Source organism: Oryctolagus cuniculus, chromosome 5 (assembly GCF_964237555.1).
Source record: "Oryctolagus cuniculus chromosome 5, mOryCun1.1, whole genome shotgun sequence".
Lineage (NCBI taxonomy): Eukaryota > Metazoa > Chordata > Mammalia > Lagomorpha > Leporidae > Oryctolagus > Oryctolagus cuniculus.
Window position 1 is genome coordinate 64697310 of NC_091436.1, and position 25768 is coordinate 64723077.

Below are 25768 nucleotides of genomic sequence, written 5' to 3' on the forward strand. Positions count from 1 at the left end.
ATATCACCACTGAATTAACACATTATACATATTAGAAATCATACATAAAAATCAAATCTGAAAAGGGAGAAACTTCCAGCAAAACGCAACGAGGCTGCGGAGTTCCATCTGCGTCTCCACAGCCCCGGGCTGCACACTCCATTGAGAGGCCGCGTTTCTGCAGGACTGCAATCTGCACCTGCTGGCCCCATGCCTCCCCTGTCTGAGATTTTCCCAATTCCTTCGCCCATTCCCTGTGACTTGTGAAACCAACACCCTAGGGGCTGTGGGCAGCATCGTGTGCAAATCCTAACAGAAGTACCCTGCGTGCTGGCTGCCAGCCCAACTGAAATACCAGGCACACAGGCTCCAAGTTACCATCTAAAAGTGACCAATCTGTAACGGAGCCTTGAATGAATCAGGTTCCTCTGCGATAAGGAAAGCCTCCCACTAAACACTTCCTCTAATAAATGGTTATTGTTTCTGAGAGGTGAGTCACAGTAACACAGGGGCCAAAGAGTCAGCATTTTATGTGCCTTATGAAGAATACATAAGTGAGTTTCTCGTCACAGAAGGTTTCCTGCAGAGGAGGGGGAGCAGCTTACTGCAGGGGTCTTTGCACTGAGAGAAAAGTGTGAGGTGGATGGCTCCTTCGAGACTGTTGGTTCATGGACGTGTGTGCTTGCTTCTGACACCTGGTTAGTCAACAGGACAACAAATCACCGTATCTTGTATCTTCTTTCCAGGACTACACTCAAACTGCACAAAAAAACATGTGGTTAAAATCGCATTTGGAATAAAATACTCACGTGCCCCAGTGTACTTTAATGGAACACGTCTTCTGCATGACACCAAATCCTTGCATTTCTTCAGTGTCATCAAAGTAGGAATTCTGGAGTCCTAGCCCCTCTGGTTCAGTAAATAAGTCAATCTGACTAATTCTGTAATCCTGAAAAAAACACACAGGCACATAGAACATTATACATGCACTTAACTCATGGTCACCTCGTTGTTCTTGCTTTACATATTCCCATGTCATGGCGCACTTGCCATGTCATCCTGCCCCATCCCACCCGTGACGTCACAGTACGCTGCTCAGTCACGCAACTCCAGGTCACAATCAGACCAAGATGATCAGAAATGGGTTTGACTTGAGTCCTGAGACGTTTCTTCCTCTCATCCTCAGTTGGCTCTCCTTGGTCACCGGAGTCGGTGCTTGGTTCTGAGCTAACTCTCCACGTGCAGGTGCAGGTGCAGGGACTCTGGGCCAGAGCATGGCTGCACGTGGCTTCTCCCTCAGCTCTTTCCTGTGCCCATGAGCCCTCCTTGACTGTCACTTTGTCTCCCATCTACACAGGTAAGAGCACCCATTCATGGTGGTTTACAACATCTGCACCATGACCCCTGTTCTAGGCCCTGCAGGTCCATGGTCCTTGCACACTCTTCAGCAGGCCCTCCTGGCTGACAGCCCAAGCGCCAACTCAGGATTTCCTGAGCTTCTCCCATGCTGCGGAGCTGGGTGAACTGCAACACGGAGGGAATACTAGCGCCTGGGTCAGGTCAGGCAAGGCTCTTTCAGACACTACCAAAAGGAACAATGCTAAGGAATTATAAAGGTGACCCCTTCACGTATATCTTGTGACGCATCCAAGGATCCACACACCCAGTCTGCAGAGAGAATGTAATTCATGACACTGGCATCCCATATCAGAGCGCTGGTTCTATTCCCAACTGCTCTGCTTCTGATCTGGCTCCCTGCTAACACGCCTGAGAAGGCAGCCGAGGAAGGCTCAAGTGCTAAGGCTCCTTGGAGTCCCAGATAGAGTTTTCGGGATTCTGGTTGCATCCCTTTGGGGAGTGAACCAGTGGATGAAAGATCTCACTTCCTGTCTTTCCCTTTCTCTCTCTCTCTCTAATAAATAAATTTTTAAAAATAGAGCACCGTATCTGTATTATGATTACATGTACAAAAACAGATAGAAAATGGCCAACAAAGGGTAAAGAATGAAGGGAGAGGACATTTGCTCTGGGTGGGATTCAGGTGATATTTTAAGCATTGTTTTACTGCCAATGTTATTGGACAATAAATAAAAACTGTAAGTAAAATATTCCACTAATGAGGACATTTTGAAATAGGGCTCCTCATGTATTACTTCCTATCACATCACTTAGGACACCCACCAATTATCATCTAAGTCACTCGGAAAGGTTGACATAGGAGACAAGGATCAGTTTCCTCTACCAAAATCTGCTCCTCGTTCTCATTCAATTTGGAATCTTCCAGTTTCTCTCTACTGCATCTCGAAATCCATCTCTATTACACAAACTTGGGACTTTAATTTCCTCTTGGAAGATACCATTAATTATATTAAAATATGTTAATATTTTTGTTTAATTGAAAGGCAAAAAGAGTGATAAAGAAAGAGCTATAGAGAGACAGACAGAGAGACAAAGACAGAGAGACAGAGAGAGAGAGAGATGGATGGTCTCCTGCCCACCGGTTAATTTTCCAAATGCTCACAACAACTGGGGCTGATCTGAGCTAAGCCAGGAGCCAGCTCACACTAGGTCTCACCCGCTTCCTGCCAGGGTGTACATCAGCAGGAAGCTGGAATCAACAATGGAACTGGAACTTGAATCCGGGGACTTCAATACAGGATGTGGGCATCCTAAACAGTGTCTCAATTGCTAGGCAATGTCACTAATTATGTTTTGAAAAGGTAAAAGAAATAATAATCTCATGAGCCACAAAGATTCTGATAATATCTTTCTCCTCAATGAAAAAAGTAGCCAAGAAATTGTACCAAATCCAAAATGTAGTCTCAAATGTCTCAAATAATATTCTTTTCAACCTACATGAAACCCCAGAGTTGCACTATCAACTTGGATAGTTTTTGGATTATCGGTACAAAGCTGAACAATTATAAACCACTCAAAGCAATCAGAAATCATGAGTAACCAAAATACTAAGTAAATGAAAATATGATCATATAGGGCTCACCACAACCAGGTTACTAAGTAGAAGATGAGAACAAGGGCCAGGAGTGAAAGATTTACATTGAGGATTTATGGTGAAAAAAAAAAAAAAAAACACTTCATCAGTTAGACCGTTTTCTAATTCACTCTAAAGTATACAGACACTTAAATTATAGAAAATATATCCATAAAGTATCAATCAAATAATACTTTTCCTTATCATTCATTTCATAAAATGAAGTTTTCCCTTAAAGTAAGACTCCTTCCTGGGGTAGGCACAGTGGCAGAGGGGACTGAGTTGTCACTTGGGCCGCTGGCAACCCCATATCAGAGTGCCAGTTCAAGTCCTGGCTGCTCCACTTCCGAACCACACTGCTGCTAATGCACCTGGAAAGGCAGAAGGCCTTGCAGCGCTGGCACACCGTGTTCTAGTCCCGGTCAGGATGCCAGATTCTGTCCTGGTTGCCCCTCTTCCAGGCCAGCTCTCTCCTGTGGCCCGGGAGTACAGTGGAGGATGGCCCAAGCGCTTGGGCCTTGCACCCCATGGGAGACCAGGAGAAGCACCTGGCTCCTGCCTTCGGATCAGCGCAGTGCACCGCGCAGGCCATTGGAGGGCGATCCAACGGCAATGGAAGACCTTTCTCTCTGTCTCTCTCTCTCACTGTCTACTCTGCCTGTCAAAAAAAAAAAAAAAAAAAAAGAAGAAGAAGAAGAAGAAAAAAGGCAGAAGATGGCTCAAGGAGCTGAGCCCCCACTCACTCGTGCGGGAAACCTGGATGGAGTCCCTGGCTCATGGCTTTGGCCTGGCTGTTGCAGGCATTTGAGAAGTGAACCAGTGGATAGAAGACCAATCAACTGATCAACAGCTCGATTGATTTCTCTTTCTCCTCTGTCTCTCCCTCTCTCTCTCTCTGTTGTAATTCATTAATTTGAATAAATCTTTTAAAAACACGAAATTAAAAAAAATTTTTTTGAATAAATAAATCTTTAAAAAATTATTCTCTCCTGGCATTTAAAAAACACACTAAAGAACGAATGAAATCCAGATTTAGGACAACCCACCTGGACCACATGCCTGATGGAGCCAATTACCACGGGCTTCTCAGACTCCTCTTCCTCGCTTCTTTCCAGAAGATCTTCCATACCCCAGAGACCAGAGAGTTCCAATTCCCCTTCTTCTAACGGAATGGAGTGCCCTTCAAAATTTGGTTTCTCATACAAAATCCAGCTAAGGTTAAAAAAAAAAAAAAAAGAAAGAAAGAAACCATTAGCCAGTTTCAGTGAAAGGTTTTGACTACTCAGATACTCCCGCTCACTTCCACTACATAGAACTTTATGTTACTGACAGAGTCTCTAGCAATTAAAATAACAAACTCTCCTTGAAACTAAAATTTGACAGGGTCTAACGAAGCTTCTGATAATTCAAGAACTACATCAGGGTCTTAGAGAACTTTCCAATGATCAAAATGAACACTGTACAGCTACTAACGTCCTATGGGATTCTCAGCTGGTTAAGACCTCCAAATGAGAACACAACAGGTAAACGAGGGTTGGCCACAGTGCTTCCCCCCTCTTTTTATGTGTAGAAAACATTTCTCTTAGAGGAATTCTAACTTACATGGTACAATCATATCAACGGATGTTGATAGAAAGGACTCCATGCATGCTAGCAGAAAGCATTCAAAAAACAGTCATCCCAAGAACAGCCAAACACTAAGAAAAACGTCAAGTCAATGCAAGTGCTGTCTTTAAGTGCTTATGCTTCCAAGGAAACAAAATAAGGTCACTGAAGGCAAAAAGCACTGTTCCATTAAAATCAAAAATGTGGGAATGGCATTGTGGTGTAGCAGGTTAAGTTGCCAACTGCAACGCCATATGGGCACCAGTTCATGTCCCAGCTGCTCCACTTCTGACCCAGCCCCCTGCTAATGTCCTGAGAAAGCAACAGAAGATGGCCCAAGTGCTTGGGGCCCTGAAGTCACATGGGAGAACCAGAAGCAGCTCTGGGCTCCTGGCTTTGGCTTGGCATAGCCTCGGTTGTTGTGGTCATTTAGTGAGTGAAACAGTGCATAGAAAACCTCTCTCCTTCTCTGTCTCTCCCTTGCTCTCTATAACTCTGCCTCTCACATAAAAATATAAAATCAAATTATGATACATTTTAAATGTAATTTTCAATCTTTCAACTTAGGAATAAAAGCAGGGGACAGCACTGTGATGCAGCAGGTAAAGCTCCCGCCTGCAACACCAACATCCTGTAAGGGCTCTGGTTCTAGTCCTGGTTGCTCCACTTCCAAACCAGCTCCCTGCTCATGTGCTTGGGCAAGTAGTGGAGGATGGCCCAAGTGTACCCATGTGAGGGATCCAAATGAAGCTCCTGGCTCCTGGCTCCTGCCTGGCCCAGCCCTGGCTGTGGCTGTTGTGACCATTTGGGGAGTGAACCAGTGGATGGAAGCTCGCCCTCTCTCTCTAAGTCTGCCTTTCAAATCAATAAATCTTAAAAAAGCAATTTCAGAAACTGTCAAAGTACTCCCATTTTTACCAGTTTCTTGATTTAATCAAAACTATCTTTTAACCAAAAGAAAAATGAGAAAGTAAATTAAATTTGAAGCTAGTCCTTCACTGACCAATCATTGAAAAGTCAGCAAAAGTGTCTGTCCTTACACACTTCTGAAGTCACATTTGGCCTCTCAATATGACAGTGCAGTTCTTAGTAACCTCGTTTACTGACCAAAATTATCTGATGGGCTCTGACGTATGATCAATCCACAGCAACGCGTTGGGGGACACATAGGAGAAAGAAGCTTGTTCTACTTTATTCTTCTGATATTTCTACCATAACTAGGAACCATTCCTATAATCAGAAACTTGCATCAAAGCGGTATTTCTTAGAAATGAATTCCTTATCTGACCACGACTGGTTGTTTTCTGAGCCTGGCGTTGCTAACGACGGCTTCACACAAGCGGTGAGGGAGACAGGGAGGGGAAGTGCCATTCTCACCAGCCTCGAACCACTTTGATGAGTATCAGTGGGGACAGGCTCCAGGAGCTGCAATCCTGGACGTCGCTAAACACTTCCATGCACTTCTCAGAGACGTCAGGTTCACTGTAGATCACCACCTACAAAACGGGAGGCGGGCAGTGCACTTGGTTGTACTCTTTGTGGACCAAAATGAAATCCAGACTAGAAACGGAAAATGAGCTCACCTTTCCAGGTCGGGGGTTGAGTTTATTTTGGACTCCTCCTCTGAGTGTCTGCAATCAGAAGAACAGAAACACGATGCCAGTTACAGCTCCATAGGACAGTCCTCGGCTCCACCCAGGGGCCTTCCAGGAAGATGGTATTTCCCTCACTGTTCACCTGAGCTATGCCAACATTCTGTTAAAACTCTTTGAGTTTATTCTACTAAATTAAGAGCTTTTTCCCTCTAACTGTTATTGCTCATTTACATTTCTAGGGTAGGGGGCCAGTGCTCTGGCCTAGTAGGTAGAGCGGCCGCCTGTGCCAACATCCCATATGGGTGTCAGTTTGAGACCTGGTTGCTCCACATCCAATCCACCGTCCTGCTAATGTACCCGGGAAAGCAGCAGAAGATGGTCCAAGTACTTGGGCCCCTGCACCCACATGGGAGACCCAGAAGAAGCTCCTAGCCCTGGATTTAGCCTGGCCCAGCACTGCCCATTATAGCCATCTGGGGAGTGAACCAGCGATGGAAGACGGATCTCTTTCTCTTTCTCTCTCTTACTCTGACTTTTGAATAAATACATAAACCTTTTTTTTAAAGATTTATTTATTTATTCGAAAGGAAGACTTACAAAGAGGCAGAGAGAAAGAGAGAGGTCTTCCATCTTGTGCAGGTGCAAGAGCTTGGGCCATCTTCCATTGCTTTCCCAGGCCATAGCAAAGAGATAGATCAGAAGTAGAGCAGCCAGGACTTGAACCAGCGCCCATACGGGATTCTGGCACTGCAGGCAGCGGTTTTACCCACTACGCCACAGCATCGGCCCCTAAATAAACCTTTAGAAACAAATTTCTAGGCTATTTCCAACAATGTTAGAAAATTCAGGTCCCCAAAATCAGACCCATATGCCAGTTCAGAGAACAAGAATCCACCGAAGAGATTATAATTTCCATAATCTCTGCACTATCTCAAATATATGAGAAACTGAAATGTATTTATCACTTATCTACAAAGAGCTGAGTCAACTTTATGTGTTCATACACACACCCTATTTGAATCTACATACATTGTGTTTTCATAATAATATCTACCATCATGTACTAACTACTAGGCCAAATAAAAATGTTTGTATTCCAGAGAGTACACTGCACATGGTATATTTAATCCCCCGGTTTTAGTCATGGACAAAATATCTTTGTATATGCCTCCCAAAGTAATCATTTTCAAGACCATCCAACAAGACCAGTAAAACCAGAAACGCCTAAGATAATAAAAATGGTAATTACATGTGTAAAAATATTACAAAACATGGACGACTTTCAGTGCTGACCAGATGCCTATTCCAAGAATCACCTTTGATCTGACTGCTCTTGCATCATATCAGAGAATACCATAAACCCACCATGGGAAAAGAAAATTAAAAGGTTAAGTTTCCTTTGGTGCAAAAAATTTTGAAATCCATGCATATTTTTTCATAACACTCATTTCATGAACACAATTTTTTTATATTTGACTTTTTTTTTTTTTTTTTACTTGACAGAGTTATAGACAGTGAGAGAGGCAGAAAGGTCTTCCTTCTGTTGGTTCACCCCCCCCAAATGACTGCCATGGCGGGCACACTGCGCTGATCCAAAGCCAGGAGCCAGGTGCTTCCCCCACCCCCCCACCCCGGTCTTCCATGTGCATGCAGAGGCCCAAGCACTTGGGCCATCCTCCACTGCCTTCCCGGGCCACAGCAGAGAGCTGGACTGGAAGAGGAGCAACCAGGACTAGAACCGGCGCCCATATGGGATGCTGGCACGGCAGGCCAAGGATTAACCAAGTGAGCCACGGCGCCAGCCCCTTGACTTTTTTTTAAAAAAATCTTTTATTTATGGGTTTAATTTATTTGAGAGGCAGAGAGACAAAGACAGAGCTCCCATCCAGTGGTTTTTTTCCCTACAACAGCCATGAGCCAGCCAAGATCAGAAACTTGGAAGTGGGTGGCAGGGACCAGGTACTTGAGCCACCACTGCTGACTCACGTGACTCCTGCACACCAGCAGGGAAGTGCCTGGGACGTGAACCATGCACTCTGATACGGCACAAGGGCATCCTGGCTGGCAACTTGCCTGCTAGGCCAAACACCCACCCCTCCCACAAACTTTCTGAAGACTCCTCGTACATATCAGAAGTAGATAAAATGAAGAAACAATGTAAAAGTCAAGCCAAAACTCAGGTTGAATACAGGAATGGTTTCATAATCAACCAGGATTCAAAATGACTCTTCTAATCCTAAAAAGACCTTGACAAAGTATGAAGCCCTTTGCTTCTCCCTTTTACTCCAATTAACTGGTTTGCATAGGAAACTGCACTACTGTAACATAGATGATCTACAAATAATTTAAAACAAAGCCATCTTGAACAGAAATGCTCGCAGAAATTCCTTCCGTGCTTAAAGAGCAGTAGCTTAAAACCTTATAATTTCTGAGTACTATGGGGTGATTCAATCTTACTTGTCTGCAACAGTGAATCTCAAAGTGTGGTCCCGAGGTGCTCAGGGGAACCCCCAAAATGCTTCTAGTTTTGACTATCCTAGGAGCATAAGCCCCATGACGAGTAATGGTGACATTGCTCTGATGGCTACTGAATGCATGCTTGTGTTCTGATGTTCAAACTCTTTCTCAGTATTAATTTCTAATACCCTAAGTTCTGATAGCCATAGCCCATATAGCAACTAAAGCTCTCTTGGGGTCCTCAATAATTTTAAAGGAATCTAAGACAAAAAATTTGAAACCCACAGGTTTACAAAATCACATGGAGAAGGGAATCTGAAGCCAGGAGTTTGGTGCAGGGTTAAGATACCACCATGCCCTACTGGAGCACCTGGGCTCTAGTCTCAGCTGCACTCTGATTCCAGCTTCCTGCTAAGGCACACCTTGGGAGGCAGCGGGTAATGGCTCAAGTACTGCCACCCACTTGGATTAAGTCCCCAGCTCCTGGCTTCAGCCTGGGCCAGGGCTAGATGTTGGAGGAATTTGGGGAGTGACCAACAGGTGGAAGATCTGTGTGTGTGTGTGCGTCTGCCTTTCAAAATGTGTAAGTGATGAATTATTTTTAAACAATAAAAAGCAAAGGGGGATGTTATCCTGCTATTGGAAAGCCAACTACACATTTTGAAAGAGCTTCCGAAGCCACTCTCTATGAGGGGGCTGTAGCAAGAGCCAGTATCACGCCCTGGAACATGCTGCAGGGCCTTGGACACATGCAGGTGAGCGCAAAGTATTTTCTCCCTCAGTTAACTGCCTTGGGTCACAGTCTACACTTGTCAGGAAGCCTGGCTCACAGGCTGGGCCGCCGACTCACGGGCTCCGCTCAGATTTCTAGGACAGCAGAGCTGAGCTCTGGACTTGCTGTTCTGCCTCCCTCAACGTTGAGTATCCAGCTTGTTAACAAAAAGGTACCAATTCATGTAGAAAAAAAAAAAAAAAAACAAAAACAAAAAATGAGGAAAGAAAACACCCTCCAGCCCTCAGATACAATGGGCTGGAGAAATCCTAACTGTTCCCCCAGATCATATTTGGCTGCCCTGTCTGTGTTGTGGTATTCGAGAAAAGATCCAGCATGAACCAACACTCTTTATTCTCCAAAACTTGGGCGGGGGGAGACAGGTGGGCGACGTCCCTGATGAGAATGCATCCCCAGTCCCAGCTGCAAGGGAGAAGCCAGCCTTGCTTCCCAGGGAAAGGCAGAGCGAACCTGACGGCTCGGCTCGGAGAAGGGAGGAAGAAAAGGTTTCCGGGGCGGGCTGGGGCTTTCCCAAATAGAGGAAGCAGCTTCACAAGCCAAAATTCTAAGTACAGAACAGAGCATTTTTACAGAGAAGAGCCGTGGAAAGGCTTCTTGTCTGCCTGCACACTCTCCAAGCACCTGCCCTATGCCTTTCCTAACACAGCGTATAAATTCACAGGTGCCTTGAAATCTTTCTGCCTTCTCCTCCCGGCTGGACCGCAGAGGACTAGAGAGAAGAAACTTACCACCTTTTTCTTTGGGCCCTAACAGTCCAGATTTTTCAAATATGCACGCATATATGTGAATGAACAGAAAACTCTCTTACACAAGCATAACCACTTCTCCAAGAGTAACAGAAACTGCTCATGCTCACTCTCTCGCCTCTGCTTTGTAAATCCCCAATAGACCGAGAACAGGTCGCTACTCACCATTGTGTCCGACAGTGACATTCCCGAGAAGGCCACGCTTGGGTCGTACCGGCTAGATCTGAAAAGCTCCATGAAGTCGGGGTCGCTGCTTCCATAGGTCGGCACGCTCGATTTAAGGACGCCTTCCACATGATTCGCCCGCTCCGTGTCGTCGGTGTCGCTCTTTGGCTTTGAAAGTTCCGAAAGCCTGGTTTCTGGCAGGTGCGGGGTGCTTTGGGGATGCAGCTCCTCCTTGGTTTCTTCTTTCTGCAGGTGCTTCTCCATGGGGCTGGCACTCTTCAAGCCAGGGGGAGGCAGATGTGAATTGAAACTGAAGACCTTCCCTGAGTTGCTGGGTGGCAGGCTGGGCGGCTCGGGGAGTGAGCCACAGGGCGGGGCCCCTTCTGCAGCGGGCTGGGGTGCTGCAGACTGCGCCGCGGGACTGTTCGGAGAATTGCTGAACGTTGTGGTCATCGTGTTGACTGACGTCACAGAGGGGGAAAAGACTTTGTCTTGCGGCAGAGACGAAAGGATGCTGGAGAAAAGGGCACTTTTCTCCAGCCTCGATCTCTTAACCCCACCCCCGTTGGGGAAATCCCGCGTCTCTCTGTCATTGCCTTCTGGCACGGCCGCAGGCTCGCTCTTCCCGTTAGTGGTGGCGTGCAAGGACTTGAAGAGGATGCTCTGCTCAGTGGACGCGCGCTTGGGTCTCAGCTTGGATTTCGCGTCCAGGTTCTGCATCAGGTGCAGAGCCGGTGACATTTCTGCCTGGTTTTCCTTCTTCCGCCCCAAACCGAAGGTGAACACATTGGGATCAAACACCTTTTCTAAGTTGTCTTCGTGAATGGGCGGCATGGCGAAGTGAGGGGCCGGGGAGTGCGGCACCCTGGCCTTCTTCTTCTTCTGGGGCAGGCACACTGTGCTGTCCATCTTCTTGATGATCTCGGTGAATTTTTCCATATCAGAAGAAGAGTCAAACACACTGTCATCGCTCCCAGCAGAAACATCCAGAAGACTGGCCGGGGTGTCCTGGCCGTTCACGGCACTGCCATCAGGCCCTGCCCGTGCTGGGGTTCTCTCGCCCTGACTTTGAGCCTGTGTGGGCAGGGCCGCCTCTGTGTGCCGCGGCGAGACTTGCGGGCTCGACTCCGCCACATGTCCTCCCTCGCAGTGAGGGTGCGTAGGTGACAGGCTCCTACCACCCAGCACTTCCTCTTGCTGGGTGGGGGCACAGCTTGCAACCGAAACCACTTCGAGTTCATTGTTGTGACAGCTTGGCAACTGCACTTCCCGAACTTCAGAGCTTCCTGAGATGAGGTGGGAGCTGACATCCCCGGGGCTGTCCAGGGGCAGCACGTAGGACCTGACCTGGACAAGGACTCTTGACGGACACTCATTTCCCTCCGGCTCTGGGGACAAAGGAGGGTTTGCTTCTCCCCCTGCAAGTCCAGACTCTGGCGCTTTCTCACTGTCCCTCCACTCTGTACCTCCGTTCTGGCTCTCTGATGCTTTGAGCTCAGGACACGGCAAGTCACTCAGGGGGACTTGAGAACAGGTGTCTCTGGGGCTGTCCCCAGGAATGGGTGCAGGCCTGGGAGGAGGGGGCCCCTGAGCTTCCTCGGAGGGAGGTTGTGAGTCAGAACACTCATCCTGCGGCTTTGGTGTGGGTGCTGGAGGCAAACCTTGGGTATCCAGAGTGGCGGGGACGCCTCGCGCTGCCTCAGGCATAGCAAGTCTCCTGCTGTCAGCGGCCTCTGAGCTGTCCTCACCTAGGAGCCCCTGGTCCTTGGCAGGGATCGGAGAAGCAGCCACTGGTTCCAAGGGGCGGCCAGCATCTGGGTGCACACCTGCTTCATCGCCATGGCTGGCCGCTGGCACAACCTCCCCTCCAGGCACGGAGCCCTGGGATTCGGCAGGGGCCTCTTTCTCGGCCACTCCATTCTGGTGACTGCTTGGCGTTCCTTTCTTTTCGGGTACATCCATCTCCTTGGCTTTCTTGGCTAAATTCAGCTTTGCCCTACCGACAAACGTTTTATTAGAGGCGGGGCTGTTCCGTGGGCCTCGGACATCGGCGTGTCTCGGGCTGCTGGCAGCCCGTTTGTTTTCAAATAAGGAGATTTTGGTGGCGGTGTTTCCCTTGTTAACCGGCTGGCTAAATGGATTATGCTCATTTCCCAAACTGTCCAGGTTCTTAGGGGTTTTAAGATTTAGTTCCACGTGTTTGGGCTTGGCAGGGCTGTGAGAGGAGAGAGGCAAGACGCAGTTAGCGACCCAGTGTGAAAAAACAGTAACTCACAGGCCAGCGAATCGCAAAACCACGAGCAGCCTCTCCCTTCCTGGTGCACGCTATTTGATTTTTATGAAACGGGTTTTGATCAACCCTAGGTATACTACCAACAACGTGAAATGGCTCTTTTGCTGGTGCACCAGAAGGATGTGTAGCTAAGAAACTCTGGAGTGGGGCAAGGTAACGTAGGCAGCAACTGTGTGAGCCCAGGGCCCAAGAACGCTAGAACAGACCTCAGTATCTAACGCTCTGCCACACTTGCATAGGGAAATGACCTCCCCGAACATCAGTTACATGTTTATTTCACCAGTCCTTCAGAGAATATCTCAAAAGGCTAGATTACAAAAACATTCACTACAGATCTCCTTGGGGATTTCATTCCTTCTCTGTAAAAATTCTTCTGATCGATGTGGTCATTATGGAAAATATTCAATAATCACAGTCCAACCAGAGAATACCCCTGTTAACATTCAACATATTTCTAATCTTTGTATATGCATAGTAAACTATCTTTTAATAGAACTGAGATTATTCTGCTCAAAGAGTTGGTGTCATTTTTTTTAAGAGGCAGAGACACACTAAATGCTCACAAGAACCAGAGGCAGGAACACAATCCAGATCTCCCACATGGCTGGCAGTCATCCAATTACTTGAGCCATCACTGCTGTCTCCCAGCATATGCCTTGGCAGGAAGCTGGAGGCAAGGGCTAGAGCCAGGAATTGATCCCAGGCACTCCAACGTGGGACAGAACATCTTGACCACTAGGCAAAATGCCCGTCATGTGTGGGTGTGCGTGCGTGTAAAATTACTTAATCTTACAGTCAACTTTTGTTAGCTAACTAAAAATTTTTGTTTAAAGGGTCTTCTTTTTTTAGATTAAAATTTCTTTTTCCTTTATAATATTTATTTATTTGAAAGTCAGGGTTAGAGAGAGATGCAGACTCGGGGAGAGAGAGACATCTTCCATTCGCTGGTTCATTCCCCAAATGGCAGAGACAGCCAGGCCTGGGTCAGGCCAAAGCCAGGAGCCAGGAGCTTCCTCCAGGTCTCCCATGTGGGTACAAGGGCTCAAGAACTTGTACCACTTTCCACTACTTTCCCAGGCCCATTAGCAGGGAGTTGGATTGGAACTGGAGCAGCCATGACTCAAACTAGCACCACAGCACTGGCCCTGCAAGTGATTTTTTTTTTTAAAGATAAGTTAATTTATTTTCATTTGAAAGGCAGAGCAACAGAGAAAGAGAGTGAGAATTAGAAAGAGAAAGAACTTGAATCTGCTGGTTCACTCCCACAAATGCCTAAAACGTCAAGGACTGGGCCAAGCCACAGCCAAGAGCTCAGAACTCCATCCAGGTCTCTGACATGGGTGTAGGGGCCCAAGAACTTGGGCCATCTTCCACTGCTTTCCCAGGCCATAGCAGAGAGCTGGATCAGAAGTGGAGCAGCTGGGACTCGAACCAGTGCCCATATGGGAGGTGGCTTTATCCACCACACCACAGCACAGGCCCCTAAAGGTTTTCTTAATGCCTGCATAAAGTCTGTCATACGCACATACATTAATTTACTTATCAGTTATTCAAGTGTTGCTTTGTCACCACTTCTTGGGCCAAGAAAGCATCCTCTCTGTCAAGTTGTTAGGTGTAACCGCCCCCTAATGGAAATCCTAAGTTTTGAGTGTACACAGTGTTTTCTTTCCCAGAAACAACATGTGCTCTGTTAGGCACTCACAGCTCTGGTCCTGGCTACACTAATGACCTGTGTGAACCTGGTCAGATTGTTCTCCCTCCCCAGCTGCTACCTTCTCAGTCTGGGGCAGGGGTGTAAGGGATCCTAGATGACATAGAACAGGGGTGTTTTCCTTCTCTCAGGTGCAGGGCCGAAGGAATCCTTGGAGTTCTCTCTAAGGGCTGCAGTTGAGAACCACAGGGACCAAGGGATGGAGCTGTCCACCTGCCTTTCAACCAAAATCACTCCCACTCACTGTTTACATCCCACTGCTACATAAGCTCCTTTAGAAGAAAGGGCTCCAACGCTTAAAGAAAAAAAAAGCTAATTCACTGGTCTAGTGGCTTATAAATAATTGGAGAGAGAGAGAAAAATCATCACTCCTAGCCACCGCCAGCCAAGCTCCCACCAAGTACTCTCCATGGCTGAGCACACAGTGTGGTCCTGGCATGATCTATTTTAGGATGAGGAAGTTGAGGTTCAGAGAAGGCAAGTAACTTGCCTGAGGCCACACAGCCAGCAAGTGACAGGGCCCTGAGTTGGGGGGGGGGGGGGTTCAGACGCCACACTCCCCACCAGGACACCTTTCTGCTTCCCCAGAAGTGGAAGAGCTCCTCGGGTTCTTCCCATCTCTACCAGTTAAGTGAGCTCTACGGGATCGCAGTCAGACTGGGGAGACCACCTTATGGAGCGCACGCCCATGGAGAAGCACTGCGCTCTCCCGCCATCTCCCGCGTGGACTTGGCCTTCAGGAGGCACGGCTGTGAGGAGCCGCTAGGAGGTTCAGGCTGTATGACTGTGGCCGAGACATCTGGTCTTTCTGAATAAAATGAAAGGACTGGGCTAGGTACCACCAAGTCCTCCTCAGATGCAGTACTGAGAATTTACATTTTCAGTCTTGTACATTTTACCAAAATACTAAATCTGAGATGTGCGCATAAATTTCTCTGAATATCACCTTTAAAAAAAACCAGGCTCGGGGCTGGCGCTGTGGCTCTGCAGGTTACACTGCTGCCTGAAGTGCCAGAATCCCATTTGGGTGCCACTTCAAATCCCACCTGCTCCGTTTCCAATTCAGCCCCCTGCTAATGCTCCTGGGGAAAGCAGTAGAAGACGGCCCAAGTCGGTGGGTCCCTGAACCCACATGGGAGACCTGGAAGAAGCTCCTGGCTTTGGCTTGGGCCAGCCCTGGCCATTGTCACCATTTGGGGAGTGAACCATTAGATGAAAGAACTCTATCTCTCCTCTCTCAAACTCTGATTCTTAAATAGATAAATAAATCTTTTAAAAAAAGAAAAAAAAAAGAGTAAAGAAAACCCAGGCTCCCTGACTGTAGGCCCATACCATAAATTTAAAAGCAAAATTAACTAGTAAGCATTCTCATCAAGATTAAATTCTAAAGCCACTAAGATGATCAGCAATTGTTAAAATGCTATCAGTCAACAAGGAATGTGCATTGAAAGAATTCCCACCAGGCAGCTCAGGGAACAGTACTCCAGTCCAACATCAAAGTGTATTTTATGATGTGAATGGAAAATGCTACAGGTTAGCCCACAAGCTACCTTCAGCACATGTGCACTTGAAAGATCTACACCAAGATCAAAATGCATTTTACAATCACACTTTCTGTGTTATTGGGTCCTGCTACCAAGAGTCACTGCAATTAACCTAGTTCTGGCTGATTACAAGGCAGGTTCCTATAATACGTGTTGTAAAGCCCTCATCATAATAGGAGAAGGGAAAACAACTGGGAGCCCAAAAAGCCATAGTTACAAACTACGAGGACAATGTTCCTTCTTCCAAACATGCGACTTTAAGAATTTCAACAGCCAGCTTCCCCGGTACAGAACCTGAATAATTTCTCCAACAACATAGAGGCACGCGGCTTCACAGCCACGCTCTTCCAGGGAATATACACAGGCTTTGCTAATTTTTCAGTCTTGAATTGCTTTTTTAAAAAATCTGATTAACATCTTTACTTGAAACACAGTCATAGGAGAATGAAAGGGTGTGACGAAAACCCATCAGCCCAACAGAAATGGGTCAAAAAGACTAAAAGTGATTAATTTTCCATTTCAATGGTTTGCCAGTCCACCATGCGCAAAGCACCCAAAGCACCGTGCAAAACAATTATTAAACTGAGCGGTAAAGAAAATGTTTATATAGAAAGCAAATCAGTGCTGAGAAAAAGACAAGGGGGTTCATTGTGGCACAGGAAAGAGCCAGTGACTGAGTTTCACCGTGAGACGGCCTCCTGCTGTTTACCCTGCCCCCTCCCAGTGTCACACTTCAGGTTTTTCCACTGGTGCTTTCATATTGGAAGACAGGTGAAGCAAGGCTTCGCCAGGGATCCCAAGGGAGCAAGCTTCAGCGTGCGGTCAGCCTGATCTTCTGCAAATAATGGGCATCATGCAACCAGGGAAGGAGGCCTCTCTGAAGCCACCAGTACAGAACAAACACCTGATTCAATCAAATGCTGACAGCTGGTTAGTGTGGTTAGCCGTTAAGCCCATTCTTCCTCGCAAGTGTTTACGAAATAGACCTCCTACTCTAATAATGCTCACTTACCCAAGCGATCACAGAGCAGGAAAGCGTCAGCTCAAAACCAGAAACACTGTCAACGTGCCTGCTCTTTTAGTGAGTGTGTGAAGGTAGCAACACCTCGAGCCCTTAGACAATCACTTGTCACCTGTGCTACCTGGGTGGGGGACACGAAGTGTGGGAAGGCAGGATCTTCACCTTCTTACAGTGCCCTCCACCTACACAAATCCCACTTCTCAGGAGGCACAAGGTCCCAGCTCCTCCCAAGATGGGGCAGCCATTCCTTCCTGCCCTGGCCTTTAGAGAGCGGCAGAGCCCTTCTGTTCAGTCAGACAGCCCTTCACATCTTTATCTGATTTGTGTGTGCTGGGGCCATCGAGTGTTCCGGGGCAATGTGTGTGCCCTTCCCCACCCTGGCACCACCTAGCACAATCAATGTTTGCCAGACAGATACACCTAACGGCAAGCAGTCAATCTGTTGTCTTGCATCCTTTGGTTTAGCAGATAATCTTCCCTCGGGGACAGTGATTGGTTTTAAAAAACTGCACACACTACTTTCGGACCTGGGGCCAAAATATCCCCAGATCTCCTAACAGTATGGGGGGTGGGGGAGGAGAGACACTAAGACGCCTGGATTAGGGCCATTTAAAAATTATTATTAGCCAATCATGCACTAAATCCTGTGAATTCTTTAAAAACCCACACATGTCAAAGCCAGCATTTGCCCCGTGCTTTCTAACGCACCGTGTGGTTTTCGAATGCCTGATCCTACCCAGGCCGGGTATGTTTGGAATAACGAACAAAATCAGTTCATGTCAAGCCATGAAGTTTTACGTCTATTTCTGTAAACACTGCTCCTCCAGGGCCAGTCTAATTTTCGGAATTAACCTACCAACGGGTCACCCTAAACCTTAATCAACCGGTCCTCTACTGTGCTAAGTTCAGCCCCGCGAGGCAAACCCGGCGCCCGCCGAAGCCGCAGCTACTTACAGGGTCACTTTGGTGGTCACCGTCGACCTGCCCGCACCTAGGTGGCCCCGGGGCTTCAAGCCGTCGGCGTCCGCAGCAGGGGCCAGCCTCCCCGGCTCTTTGCTGCGGCCTCCCTCTCCCCGGCCGTCGAAGTGGTTGGGCAGCGGGCCCCTCTTGTGCTCGGGCTTGATCTCCGGCAGGAGCGAGCTGCTCTTGACCGTGAGCTCGCGGGGCACGACCCGCGCCGCCTCCTCGCCGCTCTCGGCCGCCGCGCCCTTGGCGGCCTGGCCAGGGTCCGGCGCGGGCGTGGGCGCCCTCCTGGGTAGGGACTCCTTGGCGGGAGAGCGCAGAGCACCGCCTGGCGGGGTGGGCACGGCCTCGGGGGCGCGGCCCCTGCCCCTCCTCTTGGTGGGCGAGGAGGCCGGGAGCGCCTGCTTGCTGCGCTCCGGCTCTCCTCGGAGCTGCCCTTTAGGCCCGGGGCTGGCTTTGGACTCTGGGCTCGCGGCGGAGGCAACGCCCCCGTCGGGGGCAGCCCGCGGAGATTTCACTTTCTTTTCCGCAGCCTGGCTCTCGGCCGCCGCGTTTGGTGCCAACTCGTCGTCGAACACCGCGTCATCCCGGCCGGCGCTCTCCGACAGCGCGGCGTCGGCGCCCGGCGAGTCGGTGGATTTCTGCGACTTCCTCCGCCTGCCGGACCGGCGGCCGCTCGACCTCTTCTCCATGTCGTCCCCGTCGCCACTGTCCTCCGCCTCGGGCGCAAGGACGTCTGACTCGTCCCCCTGCGCTACCTCGGTCTTGCTCAAGTAGATGTCCAAAGTTAGCACTTTGGCGGGGTGGGCGCGCTCGCCCGGCCGGGACCCGCAGCCTCCGGGCCGCGCTGGGCTGCCCGCCTGCTCCGGGCTGGCTGAGCTCTCCGCGCCCTCGGCGGGAGGATCACCTGCAGGAGCAGACGCGTCCTCGCGGGACTGGCCGAGCGCTCCTCTGGACCCGGGAGAGCCTCCCTCTGGCCACGCGCGGGGGGCTGCGTGCGGGGCCTCGCCTCGTCCTCCCGCGGGCCACTCGTGGGTGGGCGACCCCCGCACACCCCTCGCACCCGGCGCGGGCTCGGGTTCGCCGCCAGCGCCGAGCGCCGCGTCCTCCCCCGCACTGCGGGCGGGCGTCTCCGCGCGCTCTAGCCCGGAGAAATTCCGGGGTGCGGAATGCGGCTGCTTGGCAGCGGCGGTGGCATCTGGGAACGGCTCTCCCCCTGCCTGCGGAGGTTCTAATTGGGGTGATTCACTTTCGTGGCGCGAGCGCGGCGACCGCTCGGCAGGGGGAGCCGCCGGGACGCAGCCCTCCGGGCGCTCGCCCGCTGCCTCCTGCGGGCAGCCCTCCGGGCTGGCGTCTGTTTGCTTGGGTGGGCTGCTCTGAGATGGACTCTTCCCGCCCTCTCTCTCAGGCAGCCTGGAAGCAGCAGTTCCATCTTTGGGAGAGACCGACTTGGCATCTGAGCCGGTGTTTCTCCTCCTGCCCGCCGTGAAGAGAGTGCCAAGTTTCCCCAAAACCGGCTTCCTTCTGTTCTCTTCCGGTGGTTGCGCTCTGGACTGAAAAATAGAAGGGATTGGGGAGAGAAAACATGAGAAGCTGGTTTCTCCCCCTTTGGCAGTGTATCACAGGACAAACCAAAATAATAGACCGGAATTTCTAATTGAAAATAAGCAAGCTGTGTCTGTTTCATCCAGCAGAAATAAACTTACTTTCTGAATGTCTTAAACACCTAGAGTTTTGGGCACTTTAGCACTTAATATTTCCTTTAACCATTTTTAAGGGAAAATTCGAAAGGTCCCTTAATAGTGTACAAAAACAAATCCCAGTTCTCTCTTGGGTCTTGGTGGTTTTTTTTTTTTTTGAACCCTCCTTCCTCCATTAAGACGTAATTTCAAAGCAGCCATGCGTGACAACGGGGTAGCAAACACTAACGTATTTTAGGGCGGAATATTTTTCGGAAACACCGCCCTTTCTTTTTGTGGGAGGGAGAGGACTAGGAAAATACAATACTGGCAGAACATTGAGAAGACACCTGGCTCCAACACTCGGGCAAAACGCAAAGGCGCACGACCTCGGAGGAGCCGCGCCCCTGCGCCCCGCCCTCGGCCCCTCCCGCCCGCCGCGGGCCGGCGGCTCTGCTCCTCCAACCGGAGACGCGCGCGGGCTTCAAACGCCTGCACGCCCGCCGCTCGCGCAGCTCCAGAGCGCACCTGGAGGGTTCCTGCCTCTCCCGGCGCGAAGGGAAGGGGGCGTGGGCACTGAGATGACCGTCTCCGCGTTACCTGCACCCCGCCCAGGGGCCGGCCCACCCACGGGAGGAGCGTGAGACTCCGGAAGGGGAGGAACCTGCGCTTCCCCTCGCCTGGAGCCAAACGGCCGGTACCAGGTGCCCGTGCGGTCATCCCGGAGCGAGCCCAGGACAGATCAATAAAATCAAAGGCGCTGATTGGCGCGCCAGGGTGCGCCGGTGCAGGGAAGGGGAGGCCGAGGGGGCAGGGAAGGTGTGTTTCAGGTACACGACCTCACAGAAACCAGGCCCATGCGCGTGGCCACTGTCACTTGGGAACCAACTCGGGCTCAAAACCCAGGAGCTGGCTTGAACTCTGGTGAGGCAGAAAAAGTCCAGTCCCCCACCACTTAGCCCCCTTTTCGGCAAGGTCACATTCAGGACCATAATAACTACGCCCCTGGAGATTCCCCAGTCACTCCTTAAAGCAGCCGTATCTGATATGGATGCCGCGCGGTCTGGGGACTTTGGAGGCGGTGGGGATAGAGCAGACTAAGAAAGTAAGGGCCGGGCTGCACTGGGTCGCAGGCCTTTGTCCATTCAGTCCTGGCCCCGCGCATCGTGTAAGCCTGCGGCAGCCCAGGAAGGTACCACTGTTGCCCCACAGAGAGAAGGGAAGGAAGCCAAGAGACTACGAGGGTCTTGCGGGTGGGATTCAAACCCGAATACTTGGCTTCCACCGGGTGCTCCTTGGACTCCACCTCTGGGGCCCCTTGTGGAGGCCACGGAGGTGCAGAGGCGCCAGGGCGGCTGTGGCCCGAGTCGGTCCTAAGGAACCAGTCTCTCACCCTCAGAATCCGCGCTGCCGAGAAACTGCCCATGAGCCTCGAGCGCTCGCAAACTTCTGGCGGTTCCTCTGCTCCGAGAAGCACCTGGTGGGCGCTCTGGCAGCAGCGGCTGCTGCTCCGGACAAGCTAAGGGGCAGCCTTGGAGCTCTTGTGACAAAGGGCTATGTGCTTCCAACTCTATCCAGATCTTCATTAATCTAACGTTTACACAAATCACAGTGTACCTTTAAGAAAATACATCAAAATATTCTGACTTACAAAGAACCGTTTGGATTCTGTTACTACAAGGATGTTACATGATTTTTAATCGTAATAGGATTTACTGAGCCTTTTTAAATTTTATTTTCAGAGAGGCAGAGAGAGAGAAATCCTATTCACCTGTTTATTCCCCCCAAATACCCACAACAGCTGGGGCTGGGCCAGGCTGAAGCTGGGAAGCAGGAACTCCATCCCAGTCTCCCACACAGATGGCAAGGACCCAGCTACTTGGGTTACTGAGGCTAGGCATTAGCAGGAGGCTGGACTAGGGAACAGAGCCAGGACTCGAACCCAGGCATCCCAAGCTACCCCGTAGCCACCATCCAAACGCCCACCCTCACTGGGCCCCCTTGATGTGCCTGACACTTGCCTAGTGATTTCTGTGGTGTTATTTTATCCTCCCAAGAGTCCTTAGGGCAGGCAGTCTTCTAAGCCCACTTGCCAAGGTCATGAAGCTGGGTCCCAGACCCACCCCAGCAAAGTCTGTCTGGCGCTGGGTATGGAGCTCTTTGTCTCTACTGCCTGGATAGGTTTCAGACATCCTGAAGACGTAACTGGAAAATGGGTCTGAGACTACTGGCTCTACTCCAGTCCCTGTCAAAATAAAACGGCTAAGTGTATACATTACTCTGCCCCACCAGGGATGGTGCAACTGTTTTTTCCCACATGGTGAGAATGCTTGGTCAGCAGTCCCTCCATGCTCAGGGCTGACACTTTTTCACTTTTGGCTATAGCTGCTTTTTACAAAATAAGCTGTTTGGTCTTCAACTTTGCTCATCAACTACTTAACCCTCCCCAGCTACTTCTCCTAAGGTTTCATCACCAGCCAGACACACTGCTCTATTGAATTTCCTAGAATTCCAGTCTTGTTTGTTTACACACAAGTATTCTTAGAAACTTCACTCATTATAGCTAAAAAACTGGAAATGACTCAAATGTCCATCAACTGGTGAGTGGTTAAACAAATCGTGGTCTCTCTATACAACAGACTACTACTACTCAGCAACAAGAAGGAAAAACTTTCTGAGTTGTGTAACCACATGGATGAATCTCCAAGGCATTTGCTAAATGGAAGGCAGATAAAAGGCTGCACACAGTGTGGCTGTATTTCTATGACATTCTAGATGATCTAACCTATAATGATGGAGAGTAGATTGGTGTTGCTGCAGAGCGGGGACAGGGTAGCAGGTGGGAGGGCAGTATGACTGGGAAGAGGCAAGAGGGAACTTTTGGGTGTATTGGAAATGTTTATCTTGATTGTAGTGATGGTTACGAAACCCAGTAAACACTTAAAATAGGTATTCTGTAATTTGCTATATGTAAATTCAATCTCAATAGGTTGTTTTTTTTTTTTTTTTTTTTTACATGCAGAGTGGACAGTGAGAGAGAGACAGAGAGAAAGGTCTTACTTTTCCATTGGTTCACCCCCCAATGGCCGCTGCAGAGAGCTGGACTGGAAGAGGAACAACCGAGACAGAATCTGGCGCCCCAAACAGGACTAGAACCTGGTGTGCCAGCGCCGCAGGTGGAGGATTAGCCTAGTGAGCTGCAGCGCCAGCCTAGAGTTGTTTTAAAAGTACATTTTACCCCATCCCTGGAAAATAAAGCAGGGCATGGGCCCTCTGGCTTGGGTGTACATTTCACAGTTCTTATTGGAGGGGGTGGGTTCACGCTCTCATTTCCAGGGAAGGTGGTGCTGGCCAAGAGGCCAAGTCCCTGCAGACGTCCCGGCTCTGACTTTTGGACAGAATGCCCCACGCCTCCCGAGGAGAGTTCTCAGTCACTTCGGGAATGAGGCATGCCTCTTCCTAAGCAGGATACACATTTTTCAGCCAGGGCTTCTTTCTTTCTGGGGTCAGTGAGGGAGTCATGGCAGGTGGAGAGTGAAAACCCAGATGGCAGAGTCCTCAGGAAGAAGCCTCATCAGCCATACTCCCTTGGCTCCATGCAGGCAAGTCGTCCCGCTCCCATTTTTGGCTGTAGCTGCTTTCTACAAAGCACCTGCTGGGGCAGGAGCTTTGGGTCTGGAGTCTTAAACCTAGGATGGGAGGTCACAGACCAGCACGTTCTCCCTCAACCTTGATGACAATGTGTTAGGATGTGTTTTCCAAAGAGGCCACCCAGATTCCTACCTCTCTCTCTGACCCTCTGCACCGCAGCAGGGCGCCAAAGGTTCCCAGAGCCCATGGTATCCCTGGACCTCCATGGTAGCCACCTGGTGACCGTGCACTGTCCGCCCACCTTTCTTAAGGCAGCCAGCACCCCTCATAGTGCAGAAGCTACACTTGGCACCCTCCCAACCCCCATGCCCTGCTGGGGAGGGAGCTGTGCGCAACAGCACTGTTTTGGAGATGGTCCACCGGCTGTGTGTGGAGACCTGTTTAGAGAGGTCTTGTTGGCTAATAGTAAGTGTGGCTCATTAGGCAGCATGTGTAAGCAGTTCTACACAGGGTGGACAGTAGATCATCATTCCCGCCGTGTGGAGAGGCTCAGGCAGTGCTGAGTGCCCTGCTGTTTTGGGATTCTGAACCCAGTGGCACCATGTATACGTGTCACTTACTAAACATTACCTGAGCTGGGATACACAGCTTCAGAGACATATGCCTCCTCAACTAATGGGAAAGCAAAGGCCAGGACATAGAGGAAGAGGTGTTACTACACTGCGGTGTGTCCAAATTGTCTGGACACATGGGCAAAACAGTGTCCTTACTTCTCTGTGTTTTTTTTTTTTTTTTCTTCAGATTACCAGTTAGAATCATTGCTTTAAATTTAGAAGTATTTCACCTGAAATCATGTTTGGAGGTTGAAGGAAAATATTGAACACATCATTTGAAGATATAGCTAACATCCTGTTTAAACAGAAGTCTTTCCCATGTTTTCCTACCTTTGCATTCCCCATGGAATGTCAGCCCCTTGCGAGCAGGTAAAATGTCCTGTCTGCATTCCTAACAGGACCACAGCAAGAATGGACATACTGAAGAACCAGTGGCTCCTACTGAAGAACCAGTAACACCCCTCCTTCTGTCAAGAGGGAGTTACAGGAGGGGGCACAGAGCCCAGCCATTAAGACACCCATGTCCCACATCCGAGTGCCTGGGCTCCATGCCCTGGCTCCTGCCAATCCAGACCCTGAGAGGCAGCAGCTGATGGCTCAAGTGGGAGACCCGGATTGCTTTCCCAGTTTGTGGATTCAGCCCAGCCCAGTTCAAGCCTTTTTGGGCATTTGGGGAGTGAACCAGCAGACACAAGCCCCTCTCTGTCTCTGTCTCTCAAAGAAAGAAAAGGGAGTTATCAATATTCTTGCAGATAACTAGAAAACAGTTAGCTCTAAACAAAACGGAATGAAAACCTTTTCTGCCCAAGATACAGCATGGTCAAGAATTTGCAGCTTCTTCCCACGTACAGATTCTGTACATGGATGCAGCTATTGGCACACAAACTGGGATTTCTTCAAGTTTACTGCTGTCTTGCAGCCCGAAGCTGTCTCAGGAAAGCAGATAAAGATCTTCTGCATGTCCTCACCTGTGCCTTGTTCTTAAAGATACCTTAGATTTAACTTCGATTCCAACATAATGAGAAATGAGTCAAATAGACACTATTGTGAAGAGATGACTGGCCATGTTACTTTGATAATGCCTTCAGTTCACAACATATAGGTTTGTGTTTGTGAAAGAATGTTTTCCAAATAGATTTCTTTTTAAATAGCTCTAGTTGTGTAGCCTTAAAATTATAGGGATTTAGGGGCTGGTGCTGTGGCATAGAAGGTTAAGCATCTACCTGCAGCACCAGCATCCCCTATGGGCTCCATTTCATATACTGGCTAATCCTTTTCCAATCCAGCTCTCTGCTACTGGCCTGAGAAAGCAGTGGAAGATGGCCCAAGTCCTTGGGCCCCTGTTCCCACATGGGAGACCTGGAAGAATCTCCAGGCTCTTGGCTTCGGTTTGGCCCAGCTCTAGCTGTTGTGACCATCTGGGGAGTGAACTAGCAGATGGAAGCTCTCTCTCTGCCTCTGCCTCTCTGTAACTCTGCCTTTCAAAAATAAACAAATCTTTAAAAAAGAAAAAAAAAAGCAGATTGTCAGTTTTAGGTAAGAGCTGTCTTTATTTTTTGACAGAGACAAAATGAATTGACTAAAACCACTGGCATTTGATCAATCAGGAAGATAAGGGACCCTAGCATTGTGGCAAAACAGGTTAAGGCGCCACCCATGACACCAGCATCCCATATGGGTGCCAGTTCAAGTCCTGGCTGCTCCACTTCCAATCCAGCTCCCTGCTAATAGCCTGGGAAAAGCAGCAGAAGATGGCCCAAGTGCTTGGGCCCCTGTCACCCACATGGGAGATCTGGATGAAACTCCTGGTTCCTGGATTTAGCCTAGCCTAGCCCTGGCCATTGCAGCCATCTAGGGAATAAACGAGGGGTTAGAAGATTCTGTCTCTGTCTCTGTCTCTGTCTCTTTCTCTCTGCGTGTGTGAGTGTGTGTGTGTGTGCGTATGTCTGTCCGTCTGTCTGTCTCTGCCTCTCTCTAACTCTGACTTTTAAAATATATAAATAAGTATTTTTTAAAACGA

At 49.4% G+C, this 25768-nt stretch overlaps 1 protein-coding gene across 3 annotated transcripts in view; it reads right to left on the reverse strand.

Moving 5' to 3' along the window:
• The window catches only part of CRYBG1 (crystallin beta-gamma domain containing 1), a 205530-nt gene that overhangs the window by 33589 nt on the left and 146173 nt on the right, over positions 1 to 25768 (reverse strand). For all 3 annotated transcript variants that reach the window (XM_070073735.1, XM_070073736.1, XM_070073738.1), the window contains 6 exons: positions 17856 to 19417; positions 10333 to 12547; positions 6160 to 6207; positions 5954 to 6072; positions 4018 to 4183; positions 789 to 928 (listed from right to left, as the gene is read on the reverse strand). In XM_070073735.1, coding sequence (XP_069929836.1) covers positions 789 to 928; positions 4018 to 4183; positions 5954 to 6072; positions 6160 to 6207; positions 10333 to 12547; positions 17856 to 19417 — 4250 coding nt within the window. The remainder of the gene's footprint in view (positions 1 to 788; positions 929 to 4017; positions 4184 to 5953; positions 6073 to 6159; positions 6208 to 10332; positions 12548 to 17855; positions 19418 to 25768) is intronic.